General features: G+C 38.7%; 2 protein-coding genes across 2 annotated transcripts in view; both read right to left on the bottom strand.

Moving 5' to 3' along the window:
- Positions 1 to 1,900: 1,900 nt before the first annotated feature.
- LOC147892491 (Sugar isomerase (SIS) family protein) lies at positions 1,901 to 2,879 on the bottom strand. The gene has a single exon (XM_087387425.1). The coding sequence runs from the start codon at positions 2,806 to 2,808 to the stop codon at positions 2,179 to 2,181; it is 630 nt and encodes a 209-aa protein (XP_087243551.1). The 5' UTR covers positions 2,809 to 2,879; the 3' UTR covers positions 1,901 to 2,178.
- Positions 2,880 to 14,548: 11,669 nt separating this feature from the next.
- FK (Ergosterol biosynthesis ERG4/ERG24 family) overlaps positions 14,549 to 15,085 on the bottom strand; it is a 110,259-nt gene continuing 109,722 nt past the window's right edge. The window contains exon 13 of the mRNA XM_087387090.1: positions 14,549 to 15,006. Coding sequence (XP_087243216.1) covers positions 14,853 to 15,006 — 154 coding nt within the window. The 3' untranslated portion in view covers positions 14,549 to 14,852. The remainder of the gene's footprint in view (positions 15,007 to 15,085) is intronic.

Below are 15,085 nucleotides of genomic sequence, written 5' to 3'. Positions count from 1 at the left end.
TTCAACAAGCACTAACACTATGGCCAGCATAAATCCATCCAATGAGGTGAAAGTAGTGAGCGTAGTTCTAGTGAGTGGGAAAACAACTATCATTGCATGGCAAGCTCTAAGTAGGAAACAAATATAATTAAATCGAAGGCTATATTTCAAGTATCACATGGCCTCATATTACATGTTTAATATAAAAATTAGGAGGCTATATTTCAAGTATCACATGGCCTCATATTACATGTTTAATATAAAAATTGGGAGGAAGCAATGGTCCTATATGTTTTTAAGCTTCACAAAACATCACAAATTGCTCTCCTTGTCCAATAATGTACTTTCAATGGGCCCCTCGTGGGTGCTTGTAAAGTATTTATGATGGAGCTATGATGACAGTGTATTTCACCCCTCAAAAGTATTGGTTGGCCATTTTAATTGTATTGCACATTACACATGTTGTTCTTTCTTTAATCTCATTAGCTAGCATGGAGTTTTTTTAAAATTAAACAACTTTCATAGACACTTACCCATTTCAAGACCCGATACACAAACATACGATATAGTGTGTCTCCTACCATGAGATGCTCTTTTGGATATAGTGTGTCTCCTACCATGAGATGCCCTTTTGGAATAAGAGCAACTATTCCATTCTCCTATGTCATTACAAGGATACTCGGTGTCGACTCTCGCTGCATTGTTACAACAAGAGCAATGTGAGGTGACATTATTCCTATAGGATGCCTTGGCTAGGACATTATAAGCACACCAATAAGTTACACATACACATAAGTGAATTTAGCTTATGTGGCCTAAAAAGGCTAGTAGTGCCTAATTTGGACAATTATACAATAAGTACTAAACGAGTGTCCTAATTGTGCTTGGAGTTCTGAGTGGACTGGTGTAGATTGGTGTGTACACATTTGGAAGGATATTTGTGGGATCCCAATTGAGATTACCATGTCTAGGCGGTAAGGACTCTTGTTTCTTTTGCCTTTTCAAGAGCGTTGTGAGTGGCATTACAAGCACTACCACTTAACTTTGGGCTCAGTAACAGTTTTACTGCCTTAAGATACGATCTCTAAAGTCCATGATTTTCACAAGTATATATTGAGCATTTCCATCATCGTCTATAGGTGCAACTCGTTTGAAACTAGCACATTTGGTCCAAATGTTCCTCTCACGAAGAAAGACATGAAATACATTGCAATTTCTAAACTTGGAGGTAATTCTAGCTCATAACCTACCAAACCTCCCGTTACTTGCTTTCCTTTAGGGATGCATATTGCTTACCCCAGTTTAACATGCTGCCATCACCCGGATCTCTCTCTCTCTCTCTCTCTCTCTCTCTCTCTCTCACCCTCTCTCTTCCCTCTTATTGGTTGGCTGGGCTTTCTTTACATAGTAAGTCCAATAGCTTAATTTTCAATCCACACTAACATACTCAAGCTCAAACATCAAGGAGTATGGCCCCATAAAGATTTTTTCATCAACCATCCACACTCTCCAGCAATAGAAGCACATGCAACCTATAAAAGATGTATTGACGTGTGTATGCATCCATTTGGTGTACATTAGTGTCCAAATGTATTCTACTTCCCAAGTGTAAGAATGGTTTAGGAAATTGCATGGAAGTGACACACACAAGGTGAAAAATAACAAAAATTGCAAGGTATTCCTTGCAATGAAAAAAAACATCCTCTTGCAATGGAGACATTCAAGGAGAGGCTTCTAAAGTTTAGCACATGAAAGATTTCCATAGAGCGTCTCTTCACCTTTCCTTTCACCCTCCCCCTATTGGAAGGCAAACTAAAAGGCCAGAATTGCACTACCAACATACTCTGGCAACAACGCTTATTGCGAAAAACTTTGAAGTTTGCTCCATTCTCAGCCCCACATGACTACGCAAATAAATACTATTATAACAAGAGTCCGAAAAGTCTTACAGAAACCAAATCCTCTATTTCCTACTTGGAGGTAAAAACATTATTCCATCCTTGTTTCAAAAACCTTCATTATGTTCAATCGATGCTCAAACACAGTATAAACTTTACAGAGTTCATGCTTAACAAGTATATTTCTGTACCTCGCTATTTCTGTAAGTTGCCATGAGAACCTATGCTCCCAACCCTGAACTTGATGTAAGCTGAAAGCTTATCAGGGACCAGACACTCCTGCAAATAGCTCCCACCCGCCTTATTCAAGATTGGTATGACGAGCCCGCATGCTGTCGGCAGTTCCTCCAAGAGCCTCTCGCAGTTTCAGAATTACAATCTCGAACAGCACAAAAAGCACTCCCTCATAAAGGCTCCCCATAGGCAAAACCGACCCAGTTCCAGGATAACCGGTCTGTTGCTGTTGAGCATTATCATCGGCCATGGTCTGAGCCGGCACAAGGGCCACGGCATCGGCGAATTGGGATGCAGAGCCATGCGGCTGAGCCGTGACGAGGAGGACGCGAGCTCCCGCAGATTTGGCAACGGACGCCAGGGCATCGATGGTGGAGAAGCCACCGGGGCCGGCACTGATGAAGAGGAGGTCGCGGGGGGAGATGGCGGGGGTGGTCATGTCAGCGACGCAGTGGGAGGCGAGGCCGAGGTGGAAGAGGCGCATGGCGAGGCCTTTCATGATGAGGCCCTCACGCCCAACGCCATGGAGGAAAATTCGAGCGGAGCTAGATCGAAGAAGCTCCTGGGAGATGGTGGAGATGGCGGAATGAGAGTGAAGCACTACACTCTCGAGCTCGCCAAAGATGAGCTGCGTAAGAGGCCGTAGCTGTTGCTCTTGCTCTTGTTGTTGTTCTTGTTGAGGAGGAGGAGCTGCCATGGCGCTCACTCACTCAAACTCGAGTGTATCCCAACCTTCATCCATCTATCTCTTCTTCTACTACCATTTTTGGCCTCTTGTTCCCGGGATATAGAAAAGTATATTAAAAGAAAAGGAAAATGTACAAAGTCTCCTTTCCATCGAAAGGTCAAAACATCACACCCATACCCTTGCAAGGGCTTTACACGCTTCATTTTGCAGGAAATTGCCCTGATGGGTGACAAGAAACGCCTCACTTGTTGTTGTTGTTGTTGTTGTTGTTGTTGTTGTTGTTGATCTTGTTGTTGTTCTTGTCGAGCTACCATGGCACTCACTCAAACTCCAATCCCTAATGCTCTACATCCATCTATCTATTTTGCTATCTGTCTATCTATCTTATCTATGTACTACCCTAAATTAGGTCAGGCGTATGCTCCTGAACACCCTTGGCTATGTCTTGGTCACCCCAGACAATGTTGGCACTTTCAATTTGAATACATTGCTTAAAATAAAACAAAAAAGAGCAAACCACTTCAGCCTTGCCTTAACAAGGCAATCACTACGTCCCCATTTAGAGAAAATGTAAAGTAGCTTTGATAACTAGGTTGGATAGGCGGCCTTTAGACTAGGGTAGAAGACTAGACTGAGAGTTTATAACTCTTTAAATGCCTTTTCAGTAGCACAACGCTCTAAGAAACGGTCACAAAATTCCACTTATCATCACTTCCCTTGTTCATCCTTGGCATTAATGCATTCATTGATCACTCCCTATATTTCACAATCCTTGGCATGCATGCATTCATTCATTTTCATCGCTTCCTATACTAGAACTAGAGTCCTCTGAGAACTGAGACGTTCTTATACTCACCATACCATCACACTTTGTTTCAATTCCCTTTTGATCTTTGAAATTCTCAATCGCTTCAAAATTGTTTGATTCTTCACATAAGCATTGTGCCACCTTTAATGTAAACAACATTTGATTGGAGCCCTAGCATCGCTCACATCTAATTACCTCTCTTTGGCGATCACTGTTTTGATACTAATTACCTTTCAACATCCATTGTGTCTCCGGCACTTCTCTTCAAGCATTCCTCTCTTTAGGGACACTTATGTTGTGGCTTTCTTGAGCGTTGGTTTGCATGGCCTTGCTATTTTTCCTGCCCATTTCTTTAACTAATAAAATTTTTCATTTACCTGGTGTGGCATGATGCATTAGTTGAACAAATTTCGAATGATCCACATGACATTTTCATTAGCTAGAAGATCATACCATAGTAACCATCCTCCATCATAATAGTAGATTCAGGGTGTCAGACTCGTCAAACCCAAAACTTTGAACATGTAGAATAGTTGATCTTGTAGATCTCTAGAGCCTTGCTAGATGCAAGCACATTACCTAAATATCTGGTCATGTCTAGCACAACGCCTCCATCCACAACAAATGAGAACATATCATTGCAAGTATGTCATAGAGAAACCATCGTTCTTGACGTAGCAACCAAAGCCATAGCAACCAAGGACCTAGTAACATTTCGAGTTTGGCAAGCTTGCTTCAATGGCCAATCTATAGGGGCGCTCGCTCCCATCCTCATTTAATTTTTGATTGACAAGCTTCATACCTAGTAAGAGTATCTGCTACTAGACAAGCATATTAGATGGATAGTGATAGCTTTCCCATATGGACTAGTTGCGGCTGTTAAAAAGAACTAGATTCTCCCAGTTATCCAAATAAATTCCTATCACACATTGATTGATGGTAGACTACACCAAGCTGCCATTGCATCAAATTGTATCGATCACAAAACAATTGTGTGGGAGAGAGACTTGGGCTAGAGGTAAAGTATATGAAAATCATGAAAAGTTATTGTAAAAAAGGGATTGAAAATCACCAAATGGTATTGCAAAATAAAGCAAAATCTTATAAGATCAACGTCTAAAATTATGACATGTGGCTTGATGAGGGTTCAAAAAAGGAAAACTTTCCTCTAGGCTGCCTGCCATAAATATTACAATAAAATTTCTAATAACTTGTAAAAGGGAAGGAAAGGTGTAAATTGGAAGGAAAGGGAAAGAGAAAAAAACAAGTGAAGATGAATAAATATGGAGAAAGGTAGATGAGTGAAAAGAGAGGAGAGGAGAGGTGATGGACCATTGGGACGTGAGTGGAGACCCTCATTTGAATAATCATATGCTTTTGATAAAGGTGATGCCATACAAGCTAAAAGACAAAATAATTCACCACCCCTCATATAAGGCTAGAAACTTAATCCTTAGTGTCAACTAAATTGCTACTAGCTTACATTCAAACCAACACTAATCGACATTAAGAAACTCAGCATGAACTTTTGAGCTAGTCTTCCAACATGAACGAAATCTGCATCTTTCCATAGACCATTAGGAGAGCCAAAACAAGGGCAAGGATAGGTTTTTGACAAGTGGCACCTTGGAAGAGAAGAGCTCAGGATATGCTATCAAGTGCCACCCTTGGATTCTTGGACTATTACTAGCTCTTGGATTACCACCCTTAGACTCTTGGACTTTTATAGACTCATGAACTACTACACACCTTTGGACTACCACACTTGGACTCTTAGACTACCGTAGGCTCTTACTCTTGGACTACCACACTTGGACAATTAAACTACCATGGGCTCTTGGACTACCACCCTTGAACTTTGGGCTACCATAGGCTCTTGGACTATGCCACGTGCCACCGTTGGACTCTTTGACTATCACCACCTCTTGGATTACCACCCTGGACTCTTGGGACTTTAAACTCATGAACTACCACAAATTCTTTTGACTACCACACATACATATATGCATATGTGTACACAACACATATACATATGTGTATACATGCACACAAAAACACACACATCATGTATTAGAGTAAGAGTTTGCAAGCAAGTCATGTAAACTCATATCCCCATGAAGGGAGAGCATGTGGTGCCCTTAGTGTATGGGAGAGTTTCACAACCTTCCATCAAATGGTTGAAATCGGGGCAAAGATGTCCAATGAAAATTTGAGTGTTTGCGATGCATTCACAAAAGGCAAATGCCTACTCTACCTTTAGTTGATGCTAGGGCCTTGAGGATCCCAAGTTCCTGCACTCCCATTGGCTTCGAGTCTCCAAACACATTGTTGGGCAAGGGTTTAGTGCCGAACAAAAATTTGGCTTTGCTCGTCTGCTAGTCACATGCCACCTTGCAATAACGAGTTTCTTGTCCATTCACTTGTGAAAGGCATGGTTCATTTCAATTGGTTGATAATGCATCTGTGGTGATGTCCATGGACACTTGTAAACTTGCCTAAGAGTAGGTCCCCATGGATCAAGATTGCCATCCCTTTTTGTAGATCGCCATGGAGGAACCCATCGTCAAGTTGCGAGACAAAGATGTAGCAATTTGACGAAGATGTACAATCATTCCAAGGGTTGTAGGGGGTGGGTTGGAGCACTCACTCTAGTAACCAAAGATGTATATCCAACCCAAAACACACAAAAAAACAACCATAGGTGATGGGGAGCCATCCATAGGGATTGAAACCTATGGTGCCCTCACTCTATGGCCAAGATTGGGGAGTTGGTGGGAGGTGAGGAAGGGTTGGGGGGGGGGCATGGGCAGCACCTTTGAGCACACCATTACCCGTGATGCTCAGCTCAAAGTTGGAGATTTTTTTGCCTCCAACATCAGAAGCTTCATGACAATGAAACAAATTTTTGCTATAAAAATGTATTGATAATTGCAGCTACATTGGACATCAACCTTGATGTTTTCATTGGCTGCAATGTTCAAAATGGATGGCAGCTCATTTTGATGATTGTTCTCTTTGTTTTCATAATATTAATGAGAGATCCTAGAATGATGGCACAAACATTGGGAAGATCAATTTCAAGCTCATCGAAAATCTAAGAGAGCTAAGGATTTGATTAACCTAGGAATGTGATGCTATTCTCCGAAAAGCTTTATTTGTCTTGTAAGCCCACTACTCAATTAATGTATGGAGCATGTCCACACCTATGCTAGCACACGCATTAGTGATAATAAACTAGCCTCTCACATTATGATTAGGCTTTACTTCAAAGCAAGTATCTTAAATAGTGATTATACAACTAACTACTCTATTGAAAAATTTCCATAAGCAATAGTGTTGAATAGTGATGATATGTGCCTCATTCTCATGCCAATAATAACAATCTTGCACCGCTCTTGTTCTAGATATTGGCCACTTTACAACCATCTCTTAGTCTCTCTTGCACTTTCTCCAACTCTCATATGAAATACATCCACCTCTTTTACTCAAAAGGAATTTGACACAAGTTGCCTATGTATACTTGTTACTAAGGACATGGCTCATCATCCCATGGTCCTCTACAAAGTATTGAAATATATTCTTTCAAATTTTTAGATTAAATAATATTTTTAGAATCAAATTTAGTGCAATATAGCTAGTTGTGCTTTGAATGAATAAAGACAATGAAGCAAATGACATACCTCATGAGTCATAACCTATCATATGACATGAGCTAACCAATTAGATGGAACAATGTTGTATATCTGCAAGCTAGCTCCAACATCATTCTAGCATACAATGTTGTGCATCGTGACTTCAGAGTACAAGTGTAAGCTAGCTAGCTATTTAGTAAAATAAGAACCAGAAAAAGGCACTGATGTTAAGGACCCGCTTTGTGTCATATAGTGGGACGTGAGCAACTAGTTGATTAGGAAATCATTATATATCCAAGCCATTACTATGTGTAGTGCCCATTAGCAAGGTGGATCCTAGCTCTGACATCATTCCACATACAATATTGTGCATAATAAATTGAAAGCATAAGGTTAATTGTTGGTTGCCTATTGATCAAGTACAAGCAACTAATTGATCAAGAAATCATTACATATCCAAGCCATTGCTATGTTAAATACACATTAGCAAGGTGGATCCTAGCTTTAACATCATTCCACATACAATATTGTGCAAAATAAATTGAAAACACAAGGTTAGCTATTTGCCTATTGATCAAGTACAAACAACACCCAAAAATGAAGAAAATGACATGAACAAGTGAAATACAATGTGCAACATCCACCAACATGCTAAATCCATGTCGCATACTATACAACCCTACATAAGGCTAGCATATTGCCTACTAATAAGGTATAAGCAAGCTACATAGTATTTCTAGGACTATTCAATTTGTAATATCCACTCGCAAGCTGGCTCCATGGCTCCCACATGATTCATGATACAATATTGTGCATAAAAAATTGAAAGCATTAGTAAAAGCTGGCGAATTGCCTATGAAACAAACTTGAACAACAACAAAAATGAATCAAATGAAGTGCATTAATTTGGGATTTTGTGTTGATAAATGTATGAGAGAATGTTGCTAAATTTGCTTCTCACTGCATAGTCATTGTAATTATTTCTTCCATTATCATCTAGATATTGCTACTACTATGCTTAGAGCATATGCCTCCTGTAACCTCTTTTAGTATCCTGATCCAATCTTATCTTGGAAACTTGTTTGTTTCTTACATCCTAGATAGCTACAACATCCAAATGATTGAGTGTGTAATAGAAGACCAAACTATAGAGCAATTTTTGATGTCCAATGAGTGGTTAGGACTAGATATGAATTCACTACAATGATAAGAGTATCAGAATAACAATATATGGCAAAGCCAAAGAAGGCATGGAATCTAAATATAGACAAAAATAGTAAAAGAATAAGGCTCAACTCCAAATGTCACTAAAAGAAGGGGGATTGTTAAGAAAATGAAGTTGTGTAAGGACACAGGCAAAGGGGTCAAATTTTTGAATAACTAATGAACCATCAAAACCAAAATAGTGGTATCATGGATTTTGTATGCCTATGCTAATGGGTAGCTACCAACCCTATAAATAATCGATTTGGATATCAGTCAAGTACAAAACATGAAAAAGCAATGGAGAAACAAACCTAGATGGCCAAAAAATGCCAATCTAGTGGGTTTGGCATTATGGATTAGCAATTTGAGTTTCTTTTTGCAATAGTGAATATTAATTGAGATTAATTCTATAAGTTTATGTGCCGGTAGATGATTTGTTATAAGGGTCTTTGGATAATTACAGATGCACTTCATAGGAATGATATAGGATTGGCATAGAGTGGATAGTGGAGCAACCCCTTCCATCTATGATTTGATATATATGTTTTTTACTTCATAGATGTACTGTGTAGGGCATATTTTTTTGTTTGATCTTGTACCTTCTTTTTGTATAGGTCCTCCTCCCTCATCCTTAAAAGGCATCAAAATTGCTGTACTCTCCAACACCTCTTCTTGAGCTTTTCTCTAACTCCCTAAAGCATGTAGATTTTTGGAGATAGGTACTTTGAGGCTAGAGAGAGTTGTTTAAGGGCCAAAATTTTTCATAATGTGAAGCAAGAGCTCAAGATAGAGACTATAGGTGTTTTGGAGATAGGCATTGTGAGATAATAGGGAGTCAATTAAGGGCCACAAATTCTCATAGAATGAGTTAAGAGCATGAGGTATAGCTCTTAAGAAAGCCTCAACTCAAGGCACATGAAGTTGTGGAAATGATGCATGTTATGATTTTACAGTAGTTGAAGTAGATTTTAAGCTACAAAATGGCGAGAAGCAAATCTTGAACATTCAGTCAAGTGGGAGTAAGTAGTGTTGTGGGCTTGTAAGTCTTATCTAAGGCCTTAATGTGCAACTTTGATTATGTAAGTAATAAGGCATCACTATGACAACAATATCAAGGTGAAGATACTTGTAGACCCATAGAGATTAGGCAATGTGATGGCTATCAAGGTGACAATCTTCATGTTTGAGAGATCGTTGTATCATAAAGAATATTCAAAATAACTCATTAGCAACGTGGTCATGTAGGAGCTCAAGATAAATCTTTGAATTGAGAAGAATATGTATGCACAAGACTTGCACTTGAAAATTTACGAAAAGCTCATAGTACCAATAAAGGAGGCCATTTTGTCGGGTGGCTGTAGCAAATCATGATGTATGACCTACTTGAGAAGCATATTTCTTATGCACTACTCCAAGGGCTGATTACCCTAGGTGACAATGGCAATTTTCTAGCTTGAGAGCACAAATTGTTCAGTAAAGTCAATAGAAAGTCAAGGTTGGCATAGCACTAATCAATTTGGGAGAGGTCACATTGAGCAAGTAGTAGCTCTATTGTAAGAGGAGGCATAAGCTATACTTGGTGAACTAGAAGATCTACGAAGAGTGCTCCTAGCCAACATACTCTCAAGGTTGCATATCATGTGACTTTCTCACAAATTAATACTTTCAAAGAGGATGCACACACTTCCATTATTCCATCTAGTATCAATGTGGAGCCGTAATGTGCAACTCGTATACTTTATGTAATACGACATTACTATCATAAGAGTACAAAGATCAAGAGACTTGTAGAGCTATAAATGGTCCCAACATCAACAAGCAATGTGGTAGCTACTTAAGGAAATTCAACATCACAATCCTCACGTTTCAAAGCTTATTGTGTAACAAAGAATATGCAAGGTGGCTCATTGCCCTACTCGCTAAAGATTCAAGTTGTAAAGAATGCATGTGTACAAGACTTCCAACTATGAACTCATGAAAAGATCATAGTAGCAACTAAAAATTCCAATTTGTAAAGCTGTTGTAGCAAATCATAATTATGAGTAGCGTATCTTAATAGCCACCTCAAGAGTTGTTAGCCTAGGTGAAGACAATACTTTTTTATCTTGAGAGCACAATCCATGATGGATTTGGCAAAGAAAATATAATTCATGGTTGGGATAATGCCAATTAGGTGGCAGAGAGGCCACATTAATCAAATAGCTCCATTGTAAGAGGAGGCATGGGCTACACTTGTGAGTTAGAAGATCTACAAGAGGTGCTCCTAGTCAACATACTAGCAAGATTGAATATCATGTGAGTTTCTCATACATCCAAACACTTGCAAGAATCTAAATAGGGAGTGGAGTGTTGATGATGCAAAAGGTGTTATGCTAGTCTTGATATTGTCCACAGTTCATATGTGCATTGAAAAAAAATTATGTGTTGTTGCAGTTCTTGTTTTCAATATTATAATTGTCCAAATGGATATTAAGTCCACCTTGTTGAATAATTTTTAAGATATGAGTTCCCTTTCTTCTCAAAATCATGGTATGAAATTTCTCAGTTTAGAATTCCATGTGCTCATGTCTTTCCTTCGATTATTTAAATTTGAATTTATTGGTCAATTTGATGTATTAAGAGTGAATGCAAGAGCACTATGAAGTAGTAAGACCTATTCTAATCAATGCCGTCCATGTGTGAGTACTCAAACACTATCTTAAAGCCAAAAAGATGAAGACCAAGCCAAACAAGCCTCTTTGTTATTATTATGCCAAAGCTTGTAGTTTTTTAGAGTTTTTAAGTAATAAATTTTGCTTGTATAGTGATGGTGCTTTCTTAAGCATTCTTATTGTAAGGCATTCGACATTGCCTTGAGAACGCAGGCCTTCCCATCATGGCCACTTTAGTAAAGGTAGAAAACTTTGATGGCAATTCATTCTATACATAGAGAATTAAGGCCAAATTTACCCTTGTGACAAGGGATTGTGGCATGTCTCAAGAAGATTAATCAATGATAAGGGTACCATTATATCATGATGAATCTTACCTCACTAAGAGGACATTTAAGAGATAATCATCGGGTAAGATAAGGGTTTTATAATTAAAAGGTGGGTGGGACTAAAGGACTAAATTACCTAGGTATAGAGTAGTGGTTGTAAATAAGACAAGGGGAATTAGTTAACTAGGGGGATGGTTATGTAGGAAAATTAGTTAGACAGGGGACCAAAGAGCGTAGGAAAATTAGTAAGGAAGTGTATGAGGGGGAAAAAAATCCTAGTGAAATTTGTGTGGGTTCAAGAGTGTGCATTCATGGGAAGTGTGTGTACGTGTGTGTGTGCGGGGGGGCGGGGGGGGGGGGACAATTGGGGAAGCAAGTAAATTGGATAATGTGGTGGTTAGATTCAGGGAGATGTGTGTGTGTGTGTGTGTGTGTGTGCGTGTATTTTTTTTTTTTGGGAGAAAAATGTGTGTGTGAGTAAATTTGAAAAGTTCCATCATTGACTGAATCATACCCTTTTCAAGGAAAGATAACCTGAAGTGTCAATTTTGTGGCAAGTTGGGACACTTCAACAAGGACTACTACACCAAGAGGAGAGTGAAGAAAATAAGGAGCATAGAGTTGTTGAGGCCATTGATATGGCCAACTTTGCCAAAGATGATTGGGACTTTTAAGCTTAAAGCTCATCTCTATTCTTGTCATCCTCCAAGTATATGTCAACGAATAGCTAGCCTCATGTGCATCATAGTCTCTGTGAATTTCTCTCAAGAGGTCACTCATAAACAATTAACATAGCACGTTAGTGCACAATGAGGCAATTTTAGGGGTGCTTGAACGACAACCCTCTACTAACACTTTTTAAAAAAGTGTCATCCCAATCACTTTTCAACACCCATCCCATCCTTCCAATCAATTTTGAACACTCATTACCTCTTTCTATTGTTGGGCTCTCGCTCTCTCTCTCTCTCACACACACACATGCGCGCAAAGTAAGACAACCCTCCTCTCTCTCTCTCTCTCTCTCCATCAACTATCGATCTACTCCATAAAAGCTAAAATGGTAGCACCGTCGAGCACACATGTGCTCCCTTGTTTTAATAGAGAGACTTAATGCCATTTACACAAATGAGGGGATTTAGAAAATAGCAACTTAGTGTGAGTTATTATGGAGGGTTGTCTAAATTTTAAGATTGAAAAATGTATCCATGAAAGAGGGGGTCAATCAATTACATGAGAAAGTCTACAAAATGCAAGAATAGGGGTACTTTTAATACATGCTTGCTCACATGTTCCATATGGGAATTATGAAGAGTGACCCCCTATGGTATTGCTCACTTCTTGGAAGTGCATAAGTGCACTCGTGGGAGTGAACTAATAGCCCACTCCCTTTCTATACATTTATGCACTCATGATTGCACATTCTAACACTTTTGCAAGTGGAATGTAGAGAGAGATTCCTCCCTTACACCATTTTCTTCTTTAGAATTCATCTCAATTATATTCTTGTCAGTTTTGTCAAAAGTGAATGGTAACCAATTCATCAAGTTTAGTTGTCTTTCACCATCTTTGGTACTTTTTTTATTGTTGGGCCTTAGTTCTCTCTCCTTTTGTGTAGATAGTATCTGAGGAAGGATTCAAGGAAGGAGGGATCATATGCTAATGGGAAGGTGGGAGAGGTGGATCTAGTGCATCACAAGACACGTCTCACTCTATAATACTAAACTAATAGAGTCCACCTACGATGATGGACTATTGCCACAAGCTATCGAGTCTCAATGACATCTCATAGTCAATCTCTTGAAGGGTTTGCGGGCTTCTAGTCTTTCTAGAGATAGGTGTCACTATGGACTATCAAGACTATTTGGTTCCTTGATTGTCAAAAGGACCTCTATAGGTCGTGGGGTTGTTCGCCTTTTCATTTTGCATTGTGATTTTTATAATGCCACACTAGTAAATATTTCTATCATTTATTGCAAAATTGATTGTGATGCTATAAGATTTGAAATGGTGGTTCCCTATCTGTATTGTTGAGCTGCTCACACATTCAACCCCATGAAGCAAAGTCGACAAGATGGCCTAGCACAAAATTTGCATATCTCCCAAAGTAGAATGGAATATTAGCACTATGCGGTTTCTTTGAATGCACCATCTCGAAAAGATATCATGCATTCTCATGCATAGCTCAATTGGTGCAATTCTCATCCGTGGATGACATTGGCATTTGACCAAAATGGATTGTATCTCATCGCTGGAGACAACATTTTTTATGCGATCCCAATTCCAACCTTGGGCGTTATGATAGGGACTACCCGAGGCAATCACATGTGCATCTTCTTCCTAGTTGGTTACAAGGTAGCATCAACACAAGTCCATTAAATGTTTATATTCTTTACTTGTAAACAATACATCTTTACATTTTTCCATTTGACATTTTCACGTTTTATGGTCTTTTTAAAACTAAAACATCTTTCATTGAATGTTATCCGACAATTTCATTTCCTTTCATCTCCAAATATTCTCCATTAACCATTTCATTCTTTAAAATGTTATAAATGCCACAATGTCATGCTCATAAAGGCAAACGTCACTTTTCACACCATTTATTTTCTTTGTTTCTATAAACCAATGTTGATATTCTAGTGCAATGTTGACACGCATACGCTAATGCAAATCTTTAGAACTATTATCACCAATCTTGAAAGAAATAACCAGATTTAGATTAGGTATGAATCCCACCAACCGAGTTTTTCTTGTAAGGCTAACAATTGTATCTATAACCAGATTTAGATTAGATGTGTAGAATCCCACCAACTGAGTCTTTCTTGTAAGGCTAACAATTGTATCTTGGTCCATTCATCGTTTGAAAGAGTAGTCTTAAAAAGAGAGAAAGAGGAGGATAAATGAAATGGACAAGAGCTTGACCAAAATTTAATAAAAACAAGAAAATTTAGTATGAAAAAAATTAAAATATTTCATACGAATTACAAGCAGCAATTGGAAAGTATTATGAATGTCAACTTGCAAAGTTCATTCTTTCTCAAATCAAATAACAATGAATTTATTTCTCTTAACCATCACCAAGCATAACAACACAGTGGACTATAATTTCTTTGCCACCTTTAAGTACTTTTTGGCTTGTATTTCTTCATTTTCTGCAAGTCAAGATAGATTAATTTGCCATCAAAAACTCACAATGGTTAGCAACAATGTTATATTTCCTTCCATCTCATGTTTTTTAGGAGTTTACGAAGAAATGCTTGTGTCCTTACAGCATTTGAAAAAAGAGGTACTCTTTACCTGATATGAAAAGAATGAGGAAACATAATTGCATACTTTTTTCCAATATTGTTAATATTTAACACCCACCCTCAAATGGGCATTTTCAATGTTCTTGTCACGCTTGCATCATCTCAGACCTCGGTTATTGTCAATATAAGTAAGGGAAGATTCTCCATGGCACAGCACTACAATACTGTCCCCATAACTCCTTGTACTTTTCTTTGCACCTTGCCTCATCTCTTTTCTCGCGCCAAAGGAGGAGCAGGAGAAGATACACTGGATAAAAGTAGGGCACAAAGGAGCTGTTCATGTACACCACATCAATGTAAATGTGCATGTGAGATACTACTTATTGCTCTGCGAGTTTATAAACATAATGGA

Source organism: Dipteris shenzhenensis, chromosome 16 (assembly GCF_047967505.1).
Source record: "Dipteris shenzhenensis isolate YYH24624 ecotype China chromosome 16, Dip_SZ_1.0, whole genome shotgun sequence".
Taxonomy (NCBI): domain Eukaryota; kingdom Viridiplantae; phylum Streptophyta; class Polypodiopsida; order Gleicheniales; family Dipteridaceae; genus Dipteris; species Dipteris shenzhenensis.
Note: the sequence above shows the minus strand (reverse complement) of the source record. Positions and strands in the feature narration are given on the sequence as shown.

Excerpts from the sequence above, each read along its gene's own strand:
- LOC147892491 (XM_087387425.1), bottom strand. The coding sequence starts at position 2,808 with ATGGCAGCTCCTCCTCCTCAACAAGAACAACAACAAGAGCAAGAGCAA.